The sequence below is a fragment of the Hypanus sabinus genome, chromosome 26 (assembly GCF_030144855.1).
Source record: "Hypanus sabinus isolate sHypSab1 chromosome 26, sHypSab1.hap1, whole genome shotgun sequence".
NCBI classification, from domain to species: Eukaryota; Metazoa; Chordata; class Chondrichthyes; order Myliobatiformes; family Dasyatidae; genus Hypanus; species Hypanus sabinus.
In genome coordinates, this window is record NC_082731.1 from 32482127 (window position 1) to 32496881 (window position 14755).

General features: G+C 42.0%; 1 protein-coding gene across 1 annotated transcript in view; it reads right to left on the reverse strand.

Annotated features, from left to right (window-relative positions):
* LOC132381739 (ryanodine receptor 1-like) overlaps positions 1–14755 on the reverse strand; it is a 500293-nt gene that overhangs the window by 251902 nt on the left and 233636 nt on the right. Inside the window, exons 47-50 of the mRNA XM_059951310.1 lie at positions 12590–12710; positions 10918–11087; positions 5683–5903; positions 3553–3643 (exon numbers count right to left, since the gene is read on the reverse strand). Of these exons, the coding sequence (XP_059807293.1) occupies positions 3553–3643; positions 5683–5903; positions 10918–11087; positions 12590–12710 (603 nt within the window). The remainder of the gene's footprint in view (positions 1–3552; positions 3644–5682; positions 5904–10917; positions 11088–12589; positions 12711–14755) is intronic.

Consider the following 14755-nt stretch of genomic DNA (forward strand, 5'->3'; position numbering starts at 1 on the left):
TCGATTCAAACATATAATGGGTAGCATTGCAGTTAGTACAATGCTATACAGCACCAGTGATCCGGGTTCAATTCCTGCCACTGTCTGTAAGGAGTTTGTATGTTCTCCCTGTGCCTGTGCTTCCTCTGGCTCCTCCAGTTTCCTCCCATATTTCAAAGACACACTGGTAGGAAAGGGCTCATAAGCCATGGGTGTTAGGTTATATAGTAAAATATTAACTTCAGTAACCAATCTTTAGACCTGACTGAGGATTGTAGATTAAATTTAAAATGCAGCCCTGGACAATAGTTTCCTGGAGTTTTGGACTCCGATTAACTGAAAACCAGACAATGATGATCAACATTTATTTTATGTGCCTGACATGTAGGTGCAAAGAAGGAGTTAGAAACATAGAAAACCTACAGTGCAATAAAGGCCCTTCGGCCCACAAAGCTGTGCTGAACATGTCCTTACCTTAGAAATTACCTAGGCTTACCCATAGCTCTCTATTTCTCTAAGCTCCATGCACTTATCCAGGAGTCTCTTAAAAGACCCGATTGTATCTGCCTCCACCACCATTACCAGCAGCCCATTCCATGTATTCACCACTCTCTGTGTAAAAAAACTTACCTCTGACATCTCCTCTGTACCTACTTCCAAGCATCTTAAAACTGTGCCCTCTCATGCTAGCCACCTCTACCATGGGAAGAAGCCCCTGACTATCCACATGATCAATGCTTCTCATCATCTCGTACACCTCTATCAGGTCACCTCTTGTCCTCTGTCACTCCAAGGAGAAAAGGCCAAGTTCACTCAACCTATTCTCATAAGGCACCCTCCAATGCAGGCTACATCCTTGTAAAATCTCCTCTGCACCCTTTCTATGTTTCCCACATCCTTCCTGTAGTGAGGCATCCAGAACCGAGCACAGTACTCCAAGTGAGGTCTGAACAGGGTCCCATATAGCTGCAACACTACCTCTCAGCTTTTAAACTCAATCCCACGGTTGATCAAAGCCAATGCACCATTTGCCTTCTTAACCAGAGTCAACCTGCACAGCAGCTTTGAGTGCCCTATGGACTCGGACCCCAAGATCCTTCTGAGCTTTCACACTGCCAAGAGTCTTACCATTAATACTATATTCTACCATCATATTTGACCTACCAAAAAGAACCACCTCACACTTATCTGGGTTGAACCCCCATCTGCCACTTCTCAGCCCAGTTTTGCATCCTATCAATGTCCCACTGTAACCTCTGACAGCCCTCCACACTATCCACAACACCCCAACTTTTGTGTCATCAGCAAATTTACTAACTCATCCCTCCACTTCCTCATCCAGGTCATTTATAAAAATCACAAACAGTAAGGGTCCCAGAACAGATCCCTGAGGCACACCACTGGTCACCGACCTCCATGCAGCATATGACCTGTCTATAATCACTCTTTGCCTTCTGTGGGCAAGCCAGTTCTGGATCGACAAAACAATGTCCTCTTGGATCCCATGTCTCCTTACTTTCTCAATAAGCCGTGCATAGGGTACCTTATCAAAAGCCTTGCTGAAATCCATATACATTACATCTACTGCTCTACCTTCATCAATGTGTTCAGTCACATCCTCAAAAAATTCAATCAGGCTCGTAAGGCACGACCTGCCCTTGACAAAGCCATGCTGACTATTCCTAATCTTATTATGCCTCTCATAAAATCTGCCTCTCAGGATCTTCTCCATCAACTATGACTTTGATCATTAGCATCTAAAGTGTCATGTAATATTGAATCGAACAGGCCTCTGCCTCCAAAATATGATGCCTGTTCCTTGTTTCTGCTGAATAAAACTCTTCTGTAGCTTCAGTGTCTCTCCAGTAACTTTGTTCACGATATAACAGTGGGCATACTATGTTGACCCTGGAAGCATGGTAACATGCGCGGGCTGCTCCCAGAGCACATTGTTGGTCGTTGACGTAAACCGTTCATTTCACTGTATGCTTCAATGTACATATAACAAATAAGGCTAATATATAGATATAGAACTATATGTTCCAGTTTGTGAAACACCTTATCGTCGTCAGCAAACCATCAACCACATAATAAAACAAAGGGCAATTTCTGTTATCCTGAGGAATTATTCAAGGCGAGCTTTTCAGAACATGGAACAATTCTGAATTAGTAATGTTATACCCACTTGGCAATTAAAATTGCAGCACTAAATAAGCCTTTTCATGTAATTTATTAATAAAAAACCTGGCTTTGTGCTCCCTGGTGGGAGCCTTACTGTTCATCATTTTACTAGAATTAATGGTGAGTAAATAATTAACATCAATGCTTGAAAGTCCGCCAGGCGCTTCCTGCAGATGAGGCTTCCCGCTGGGAGCTCAAAGTTATAATTCAAACACTGTGGTCAAAATACTACAGCAGGATCCGGTTTTCCTTACATATGCCTTCCAAGTAATCACATTGATAGCTTTATAAAATGATTTTTTATGTTACAAAATTAAAATAATTATTTTTCAGTCAACAATTACAACCAAAGACCTTTCACCTCTTTTTGGTGCAGAGATCTAACTAGTCCCTTTGCACGTATGCCTGAGTCTCTGTTGGATATGCGAAACACTCCTTGTTTCAGGCCTCCTCCCTCAATTATTTTCCTGTTACATTGATAACTGCATTTATTGGCATAGAGAGTTTTAGACTGATGCAAGCTCAGTATATTCAAGCTAACCCCATTTCCCAGCACTAGGTCCATATCTCTCTTAACTAGAGTTAAAAAGTTCTCTACTTTTTTTGTACCATTGACTCTTGCCATTAACTGAGGGGTATATGGACCCCAGGTTGGGAACCTCCGCTTTAAACTTTTGTCATTCACAGACATCTTAAATGTACTTAATGTATTTGCTTCAACCATTTCCTCTGGAAGCTGGCTCCATATATATTTATACAGGATTAAGTCATGAGGAAGAAATTTAAAGATGTTCAACAGGCTTTTTATTACACAGGATGGTAGGTGCCTGTAATGTGCTGCCCGGAGAGATGGTGGAATCACTACTAGATGGACACCTAGACAGATCAGGATTAGACTGACACAGCTCCTGAGCAGGCAGATACACTCTTTAAATTGACATCATGCTGCCGCAGATAACACGGGCCAATCCACTCACTCCTTTGCTGAACTTCCAAAACTGAGAATAAAAATTTCATATAAAGCCCCTTTTCTCTCCCTAAATCTGTGGCCTTACCACCTTGTGCATTGTTCTACCTCAAACTGTTACTATTTCATTATGTTCCAGCTTAATTGTTAAAAGTAATCACTGCGATGAGGACCTGGGTTACAAACAGTCTCTCCATTTTATCATGATCCCTGCTCTGCACTTTTCCAGCCATGAAGAAGGTTCCTTAACCCAACCTGTTGTCTTGCCCCACTGAAATGGTTTGATTGTTGAGCGCTTTCAGGAGTCTATATTTGTGAACAGTTTGTTGCTGAATTTCATACAACTTCTCAAAATACATACAGTATTTGATAAAAATACTATCAATATTTGATAAAAACTGGAGAGGTATACACATGAAACTAACCTTGAGCGGCATCTTGGCATATTCATTCAATATCGGTACATCAAACACCAGTCGACGCAGCAGGTGCTGCAGCATTGATGGACGAAGATAGCTGTAAAAGCAGGGAAAGAACAGTCAATCTTAAGGTCGCAGAGTCATATTTTAAAGTAAATTTATTATTAAATTACGCATATGTTACCATATACTACTTCAAGATTCATTTTCTTCTAGGAATTTACAGGAAAAAAGAAATACAACAGTATTTTATGAAAACATATACATAAAGAGCTACAAACAACCAATGTGTAAACGAAGACAAAATATGCAAAATAATGCCGAGAACATGATTTGTAAAGATTCTTGAAAGTGAGTCTGTATGTCATAGAATCATGTATGTTATACAGCCCTTTGGCCCAGTGACGAAGCTGACCAAAATGTCTTTTTGAACTAGTCTTGCTAAATAAAATAATAAATATCCGTTAGTCTCGATAGACCATGGATTTGTGCCTTGGAAAGTTTCCAGGGCGCAGGCCTGGGCAGGGTTGTATGGGAGGCCAGCAGCTGCTCATGCTGCAAGTCTCCCCTCTCCACGCCATTGATGTTGTCCAAGGGAAGGGCAAGGGCTGATACAGCTTGGCACCGGTGTCGTCACAGAGCAAAGAAAGCCCAGCAGTGTCTCTACTTTCTGCGAAGGCTGAGGAAAGTCCATCTCCAACCTCCCCATCCTCATCACATTCTACGGGGGTTGTATTGAGAGTATCCTGAGCAGCTGCATCACTGCCTCATTCAGAAATTGCACCATCTCGGATCACAAGACCCTGCAGCGGATAGTGAGTTCAGCTGAGAAGATCATCGGGGTCTCTCTTCCCGCCATCATGGACGTTTACACTACACGCTGCATCCGCAAAGGAAACAGCATTATGAAGGACCCCATGCACCCCTCCTACAATCTCTTCTCCCTCCTGTTGTCTGGGAAAAGGCTCCAAAGCATTCGGGCTCTCACGTCCAGACTCCCCCAAGCCATCAGACTCCTCAATACCCAGAGCCTGGACTGACACCTTGCCCTATTGTCCTGTTTATTATTTATTGAAATGCCTGCACTGTTTTTGTGCACTTTACGCAGTCCTGGGTAGGTCTGTAGTCTAGTGTAGCTTTCTCCATGTTGTTTTTTTACGTACTTCAGTCTAGTTATTGTACTGTGTCATGTAACACCATGGTCCTGAAAAACATTGTCTCATTTTTAGGATGTACTGTACCAACAGTTATGGTCAAAATGACCATAATGACCAAAATGACCAAATGATGTTCTGTATAGCTGTTACATGTATCCCAACTCTTGTACTCAGCATCCCATTCAATGAAGACAAGTGTGCCACATCACATTATATTGGCTTATTATTCTCACATGTAGTGTGATAGACTGACAAACTTTTATTTGGCGTGCCATCCTACTTCAAGGTAACAAAAATAAAATAGAATGCAGAAAGAAGTGTTGTAGTTACAGGGAATGTGTGGCACAGTTAGATAAATGAAGTGCCGGGACAATGTTGAGGTGGATGTGCACTATAACTTTTGATGAAGTGGGAAGAGGAGTATTATTACATTATCATCTTGGAGAGCGACACCACCATCTAGCCTTTTTTTAAATTAGTTTCTGCACTACTAGAAGACTGGCTATCGAATGTCGTTGAATAGCAAGCCTCCAGATGGCTATAGATCAAGAGGTTTGACCCGTGGACCAATGCGGCTGGGACACAAGCCAGGGCCTGATCAACTTGGGAGGGCTCGAGTGGGAGAGATTGTCTGATGTTGAATGACCCAAAACACCTGATAACCCCAGGTTACTTTAGTGATGATGTGTCCCTGTGCACCCTAGGATGTATCTCAGCTTCAAGCCCAAGTATAGACAATAGGTGCAGAAGTAGGCCATTCGGCCCTTTGAGCCAGTACCGCCATTCAATGTGATCATGGCTGATCATCCACAATCAGTACCCCCATTCCTGCCTTCTCCCCGTATCCCTTGACTCCGCTATCTTTAAGAGCTCTATCTAACTCTTTCTTGACAGCATCCAGTATAATCTGCAGTTGGATTGCTGACTGTACCAAAACAAAAACAAATTATTCTTGATTATCTTACAGCGACAAACTCACCTACAAAGTGCCATGAGACATTCTTCAATAACGTCCCTCTGTGCCTTAGTCAGTGAACGACCCCTGGACAATCGGTAAATGGTGTGGAGCATGGAATCAATCATTATAGCTCTATGTTCTGTTCCAGCAAACAATGGGGCACACTTGGTTATCAGAGGAAGAACTGCAGTGCAAAGGTATCGGTTCAAAGCCAGAGCCATCTCAGTGGTACTGAAAGCGACCTAGGGAGGAACATCATTTATATCGCGTGTCAATCAAATTCAATAACGCACTCGGGAGTATTAACGAACATAGCTTTTTAACACAACTTCACTCATTCAAATATCACTTAAAATTTAAACGGAGTCACGTGGAAATGATGGGCAAGAACAGATGGGGAAAGTCCTTGTAGCAATAGGTCACATGCAAATGGCTTGAATGTCAAGGTAAACCCACTGCACCACACTATAAATTGGTAAATTGGTTTATTCTTGTTATGTGTACTGAGATACAGTAATAAAGTTTGTTTTCCATGTCACCCATCAGGTCATTTTATTACAGACAAAACATTAACCCAACTTGGACCAAAAATACCAGAAAGGTTGATAAAACTCTCTATAACTGCTCAGGAAATACTTACTTCACTTTTTCTATGTCTTCTTTTTATCTTAAATGTGTTTCTGGAACTGTTGGAGCCCAACCTTACAGTTTGGACAACGATTGAGTAATCTAGCACTCTGCTGTCTCAATGCAAATTCTAGGTGGGGAGCATGAGCTCCAGCTGCCTCCAGGAGGAACAGCTCAGAGATGGGGCATGGGACCGTAATCAACCCCATTTCCTGCCGATTAAAGCGTTAAGAAAGATTGAAGCAACGAGGCGAATGTGGAGGAGAGCAAGTGCTCAAGTAGTCGCTCTCCTTGGAAGGCGCTGTGTTCAAGCCGTCACTCTCTTCATGCTGCATGCATACTTTGATAATAAATTAACTTTTGAAACTTTGAAATGGGACCAGTCCAGTAGAATTTAGTGAACATATGCCCACTGTTACGCTACTGAACGTCTGCATCAACTCAGAAATAGACCAGCTCTATTCTGAGTCAGCTTGTGCAAGTCCGTGTGCTCGCTCTCTCTCACACACACACACACACGCACACACGCACACACGCGCACACACGCACACACATGCACGCACACGCACACGCACACGCACACACACACACACACACACACTCACACACTCACACACCCCAAGCCTCTTGATTTGGAAGAGCGGACTCAGTGTAGTGTAGCAAAACTTGCTGAGGACACTAAACTGAGTGGAAAAGCAAATTGTACGGAGGATGTGGAGAGTCTGCAGAGGGATACAGATAGGTTAAGTGAATGGGCCAAGGTCTGGCAGATGGAATACAACGTTGGTAAATGTGAAATCATGCACTTTGGAAGGAATGATAGAAGAGCAGATTATTATTTAAATGGTGAAAGATTGCATCATGCTGTTGGGAGTGCTTGTGCATGAATCACAGAAAGTTGGTTTGCAGGTGCAACAGGTTATTAGGAAGGCTAACAGAATGTTGGCCTTCATTGCTAGAGGGATTGAATTTAAGAGCAGGAAGGTTATGCTGCAACTATACAGGGTACTGGTGAGGCCGCACCTGGAGTACTATGGGCAGTTCTGGTCTCTAAACTTGAGGAAGGATATACTGGCTTTGGAGGCAGTGTAGAGGAGGTTCACCAGGCTGATTCCAGGGATGAAGGGGTTAACCTATGAGGAGAGATTGAGTCACCTGGGACTATACTCTCTGGAATTCAGAAGAATGAGATGGGATCTTATAGAAACATACAAAATTTTGAAAGGTACAGATAAGAACTAGAACTAGGGGACATTGCCTCAAGATTCAGGGGAGAAGATTTAGGACGGAGATGAGGAGAAACTGTTTTTCCCAGACGGTGATGAATCTGTGGAATTCTCTGCCCAGAAAAGCAGTTGAGGCTTCTTCACTAAATATACTTAAGATACAGTTGGATAGATTGTTACACAGTAGGGGAATTAAGGGTTATGGGAAAAAGGCTGACAGCTGAGTTTATGGACAGATCAGCCATGATCTTATTGAATGGTGGAGCAGGCCCGTTGGGCTGGATGGCCTACTTCTGCTCCTATTTCTTATGTTCTTAAGTATGTTCTCTTATCTATACCTCATTGTGTACAGTTTAAATGTTCTTCCCAATCTCCCAAAATGACATTATATTTTGATATGTGTGCAATACATCTCTCATTACTTTATATACCTCCAACTGATTTCTGTTGATCTACATAAAAATAAACATTATTGTATAAAGCCTTCCACACCTCACTGATGATTGTCAAATTGATAAATGCCATTTTACAGACTAATACAAAAATAAAATGCTGAAAATCCTGGAAATTTCATAGAAAACACGAATGAAATTGGCCAATCAGACAGAACCAATGGAGCAAGAAACAGTATTAATGTTTCAGGTTGATGAAAGACCTTTCAAAGAACCTGAAATATTAATGCCACCACTCTGCCCAATCTGCTGAGTATTTCCAGCATTTGTAAAATATTTTGGAAATATTGTTAAGGGAAGGGGGGGGGGGAATAATGCTGAAGAACAAAATGCAATGATCCAGGAGAAACACAAAAGCCAGAGGCAAACTCTGACATTTACACAGCATGAACAAATGTGGCATCATGGAATGTATTTGATGAAATTGATACAGAGCTCAAAGCACACTTTAATCCAGCACCATAATGAATACTTTAAATTCAATACTTGATGCCAGAGGTGGCAAATAGAGATTACTTTGTCAGTGTGAGACAAGTAAAACAGTGACATTTCAGAATATCCTTGGAGAGCAATGAAGGGAAGACTAACATTCTCATGAAGTAACGAGTTGAAAACATGCCGTATTTTAACATGAGCATCCTTAATTGGATAAAGCAATGAGAACTTCAGTTTTGCAAAACATGACAATGAAAAGTACAGATTTTCACTCAGCTCAAGGTGCAGATGTGGGCTTATTGGGCAAAGCTACAGGGGCAGAAATGGTGACAATAGCCATGACGTCACTTTATGGATGCGAAATTAAGAGTGGTTTACAAGACAAATTAGTCAATTAAAAGTAATGTCCTATAACATGCCTAGTCTGGGGAAGTGTTACAAACATAAGCGAGGTGCATCATTGCCCAAGGTAACAGGGGTAATTCGATTACCGATAATTGTCAAAGCTTATATCCAAGCAGTGACGATGTGTAAGTAAACTTTCTTGCTTATACCTAGTTGTTCATTATAGTTTCAAAGGTGAAAACCATGTCATGTTACCACCCCCTTCCCCGCGGGGCAAACGTTGGGTATATGGGACTCTGCTAGAGGAAGTAGTAGAGGCTATGCTACATTGGGAATTTGAAGAGATTTGAAATGCCACCAAGGACTATCAAATTTCCACAAGTAGACTGTGGAGAGCCTGCTGACAGGTTGCATCACATCTTGGGACGGACGCTCTAATGAATAAGATCAATAGAGGATGAAGGGTTGTGGACTCAGCCAACTCCATCAGGGGCACAACACTCCCCACCATCCAGGACATCTTCAAAAAGTGGTGTCTCAAGAAGGTAGCATCCATTATTAAGCATCATCACCATCTGGGTCATATCCTCTTCTCGATACCATCATCGAGGAGGAGGTACAGGAGCTTGAAGATCCACACTGAACAGTTTAAGGACAGCTTCTTCCCCTCCACCATTATATTTCTGAATGGTCCATGAACACCACCTCACTAATCTATTTTCATGCTATTTATTTTTGTAACATATTAATTTTTTATGTCTTACACTGTACCACTGCCCCAAAATAACATATTTCATAACATACATAAGAGATAATAAACCTGGTTCTGAATTACAACTTTAAAAGACCTTTGGCATATACATGGATAGGGAATGTTTCAAAGATACATTTAATGTCAGAGAAATGCATACAATATACATCCTGAAATGCTTTTTCTACGCAACCATCCACGAAAACAGAGGAGTGCCCCCAAAGAATGAATGACAGTTCAATGTTCGAACCTCAAAGTCCACCCCCCCCCCCCGCAGCTTCCCTCCCTCCTGTGCGTAAGCGGCAGCAAGCAACGATCCCCCCTCCCACAACCGGCAAAAAAAACCATCGGCACCCTCCACCAGGCACTCAGCGTGAGCAAGGCAACAGCAAAGACACGGACTTGCAGTTACCCCAAAGACTATTTGTTCACCCGGTATTCGACATACCACAGTCTCTCTCTCTCCCTAATAAGGGAGAATGAGGTCTCTCTATGTCTCTGTTCAGAGTGATATAGGCCAAATACAGGTAAATGGGACTAGCTAAGGGATGCACCTTGGTTGGCATAAACTACTTGGCTGAAGAGGCGCATTTCCATGACGTAGAACCCTGTGATTATTTAAACCACCGTGAGGTAAGAGTTCAGTCACTGAAATATTGCATCAAGCCTGCGGGTTCTGGTGAATACAGATTGAAGTAACGGGTTAATGGGAATACAGATGGAAGTAATGGCATTTACACCACACACTGCATCCGCAAAGGAAACAGCATTATGAAGGACCCCATGCACACCTCATTCAATCTCTTCTCCCTCCTGCCGTCTGGGAAAAGGCTCCAATGCATTTGGGCTCTCACGACCAGACTCTGTAACAGTTTCTTCCCCCAAGCTATCAGACTCCTCAATACCCAGAGCCTGGACTGACGCCTTGCCCTATTGTCCTGTTTATTATTTATTGTAATGCCTGCACTGTTTTTGTGCACTTTACGCAGTCCTGTGTAGGTCTGTAGTCTAGTGTAGCTTTCTCCGTGTTTTTTTTTACATAGTTCAGTCTAGTTTTTGTACTGTGTCATGTAACATGATGGTCCTGAAAAACATTGTCTCATTTTTACTATGTTCTGTACCAGCAGTTATGGTTGAAATGACAATAAAAGTGACTTGACTTGATGTTTTATTCTGAGTGAGTGAATGAATGAATGAAAGTGATATTCCACACCAGACCAATCAGAAGAACCAGCAACACGCTAAAATACTATTGTCCTATGTCTTGACACATTTTTGTACCAAGGTGAAAATAGGTTGGCCTAAAGTACAGATATATGCAATGGTAAAATATTCGAATGCAAATATACTTTTACGTGTAAAACTTTCTGTGAATTTTCTAAAAGTGCTGAAAGGTGGCACTTAAAATTATACTACTCACAGTATCTAAGGAGGCAGCTGCTCTCATATCAGGCAAGAAGCCAACTTCCAGAACATGGAGAAGGAAGTCCTGATTTTCTATTCCATAGACGCGATCCAGGAACAGCACCATGGGAGCTTTATGGTCAGGAACAAAACTAGCCGACATCTTAGGCTCAACGATGTTGCCATCTGGAAACCAAAAACGATCCAATTAATTCTAAACCCAGGATTCAGACCGCAACAGGGGTGCAGTTCAAGTTTGCTTCATACTAAAAACTAGTTTGTCAATGAGGTTGCAGCCAAACCCATCTACAAAAAAAAACATAAAACAGGAGGAGTTAAAGCTGGAGCCAAAGAGCAACTTCTTCCAGCTCATCGTGAAACAGTTTAACTTCTTCTCTTTAATGTCTTTTCCTTTCCTTATCAAAGTGGCTAGGGTCCCGCCAGTGTACGTGATCCGCAGCTGCAGTTAAACTGTGGTTTTTCCCGGCGGTGGCTTCCCGCTCTTGGAGCTCACTAAGTGGACTGGCATTTTTGATGTCTCCAGGAAGACGTGCGCCTTTGGGGTGTGGCCCTGCAGACGACCCGATTCCCCCCCGAGGTCGCCGACTGACACGTCACGCGAGATCAGAACATTGAGAGAGCAGTGCATGCTGTTGTCAAAATAAGCTACGCTGCAGATTGCAACAACAGAACTGTGACCTGTTGGCCTCCCCTCTCGCCGTGGCAGGAGTGATACCCCTCTCTCCCTCGTTAGTGAGAAAGAGCCTGTGGGATGCTGAAGTGTTGAGATGGATTATTCTTTTTGATGGACTCTAGATCATGGTCTCTTTGGGGGCTTTGCTGTTTTACAATACACGGGTGGTGGGGGGACTGACGCTTTGCGAAGGTAGGCAGGAGGAGGGGGTAGGTTGATACTTTTGCTGCTGCTTGTGCATGGAAGGGGGAAGGGGGGGCTTTGGAGTTCATGAGTGGATAAGATGGTGAAGAAAGCATTTGGCATCCTTTCATTTGCAGGCCAAGGCAAAAGGTGGAGCGTAACTTTAAAGCTGTAGAAACCCTAGTTAGGCCATCCTTGCAATAGCATGGACAATTGTGGTCACCATACCACAGGAAGGATGTGGAAGTAGAAGTGACTGTCCAGGATGCTGCCTGGAATGGAGGGCTGTAGTGACAAGAAGAGATTGTTTAGATTGGCTTTGTTCTCAGTGGAGGCTGAGGGATGACTTCAGCAAGGTATATATAAGACTATGAAGGCCACACTTGGGATAGAGGGTGAGAGTCTTTTACACATGGTAAGGAAATCTAAAACTAAGGGCCTTCTGTTTAAGGTGAGAGGAGAGAATTTTAAGGGATATCTGAGAAGCAAGTTCTTCACACGAGGGTGGTTGTGACTTGGACCGAACTGCCAGAAGAGATATATTCACAATATTTAAAAGGCAATTGTACAGGTACTTAACTAGAGAAGGAGTATTGGGATATGAGTTTAAGGCAGGCAAATGGGATTAGCACAGAGGCATCACTGTTGGCATGGACAAGCTGGAGCAAAAGACCCGTTTTGGTGTTGTATTGTACTCTGATTCTAGGTTTCTCTCTTCAAGAATGATGCCTGACTTGTTGAGTGTATTTGGTAGTTAAGACATGTATTCCAGGTCAGGGGTTACAGCGCCACCGCACCTGGTTTATTTTACCTTTTCCGAAAGCAGGTATCTGCAATGGCAGGCTTATAACACCAACTAAGTCTTCAATGGGAACCAGGGATCGCAGGATTGCTCGAATTCTTAACGCTTCACCTTTACCAGCTTGAATAAGCTATTAACAAAAAAAGAGAAAAACAGGCAATCATTGAGAGTTACAGCAAAGCACCGTGGATGGCATGGAGCCAAAGAGCTGTATCCATGGTGAATTACTCTATGACTCTTTAAAATGAAGTTGCTTAACAAAAGAGCCATTTAGGTAATCATATTTCAGTCCCTGTGCTGGACAGCAAAAAGTCACAGAAAATTAATGACACAGAATCACTTCATCCATTGTGCCTGTGCTAGTTCAAAGAGTTAACTTCATTTAAATAGTGCCTGACAACGTGCCTATGTAATCGCACCTAATCCCAACCTCCAGTCCATGATCTATATGCAGCCCCGAAGCTCATGTTTATTGCATACAGTCATGCACCATTTAAATATGTTGAGGGTTTGGACTATTCCAATTTATTTAACCTTGCCCCACGGCTAAAAATTTCCATTACTAGAAACATCTGTGTAATTCTCTGAGACACAAGAGGTACTGCAGGTGCTGGAAATCTAGAGTAATACACATAATGTACTTGGGGAGCTCAGCAAGTCAGGCAGTAATTCTCTTCTGCATCCTTTCCTGTGCAAATACATTTTTCTGATAAAGCGTGGACCAGAATTGTACACAGTTTTGGTCCATTGTGTGTTGGTAGTCCTTATTGCTTAAATGCATGTGTACTTAACATATACAGTGAATTCTGGTGAATTGGGACATATCAGGACCAGTACATTTTGGCCCTGTTAAGCAGTTGCTTCAATTAGCCGAAGTGTCATGGAAATAATTAAAATGGTATAAAAAGACAAACTACCCTTTAACAGAGTAATGAATTACACATTTAAATGAAATACAGAACAAATTAGAACACACCACTACTACTACAGTATTATAAAATTGTATTAGTTCCTAATAGTTATCGATCGACAAATTCATTCAGTGCACGCTGCTGTGTTCTTTTGATTGACTGTAAATGAACAAAATCAGTGTAGACACCTAGTGAATAGACTATTTCATACAATGCTTTCGATGATTGCATCCTCCAAATCTTAACATTCAAGGTGATTGTTAATACCTTCAAATTCTTTGTAGTTCCTAACTTGTTTAAGTAGTGAAATCGTTTCCTTTTCACTCCCGGCCATTTCTGCCCTCTCTAAGCCTGAATGCTTGAAACAGCAGTGAGCCAAATAGTTCTGAGTTGTCTTACTGCTTATTTCTAGCCAACTATTAGTGACAAAAATCACTGCTTTTTGGACACAATTGACACTATTTAAAATCTAGTCTAAGCATTGTAGTCACACAAGTGCACGTAACCGATGCTAGTTAGAAACTGCTCGGCAACAGTCTCCTATCTCAATTCAGCAGCATAGTGCCCCAAATAAATGAAGGAAATCCCAACTATTTTCTTGATTACTTATTGTCTGCCCCAAATAAGCAGCTGCCCAATTAACCAGAATCCACTGTATTTAAATTCATTTTACACACCGAAATTTGGAAAGATGATCCTATCATAAAATTTGCCTGACTAGTTCAGGTTCAGCTTCAAGTCTGGAATTCTGACCTTCTTGGAAGCACAGCAAGTAACCCAACAAGACACACAGTCATTTGTGAGGGCACTTAACTTAAAATGTGCAATATTAGAAAATAAAATGATATTAATATAACCACAAAAATAAAAGTATTACAGTAACTGAAGGGCCATGTGTGGTTACCTATTCTACACAGAACAAGGCACAACAAGTGGTCAGATCTACTCTAATTAGAATTGTACTGCTCAGTTCAGCTAAATCAATTTTTTTTTTTTACTTACCTCAGAATGCAGACAAGAAACTAGAGATGCAGGGGATGGGAATCAGAGCTCCGGTACAGATAGTGGAGAGGTTGTGGAGACAGATGTTGTTAAGTCCTCAGACAAAGACAGGAATCAAAAGGTTGAGTATGGTGCGATTAATGTCCTTAGCTGCATATACTTCAATGCAAGAAGCATTGTAAGAAAGGCAGATGAGCCCAGGGCTGGAACCTGGAATTCAACACCTGGAATTATAACTATAATACTGTAGCCATTAGTGAGA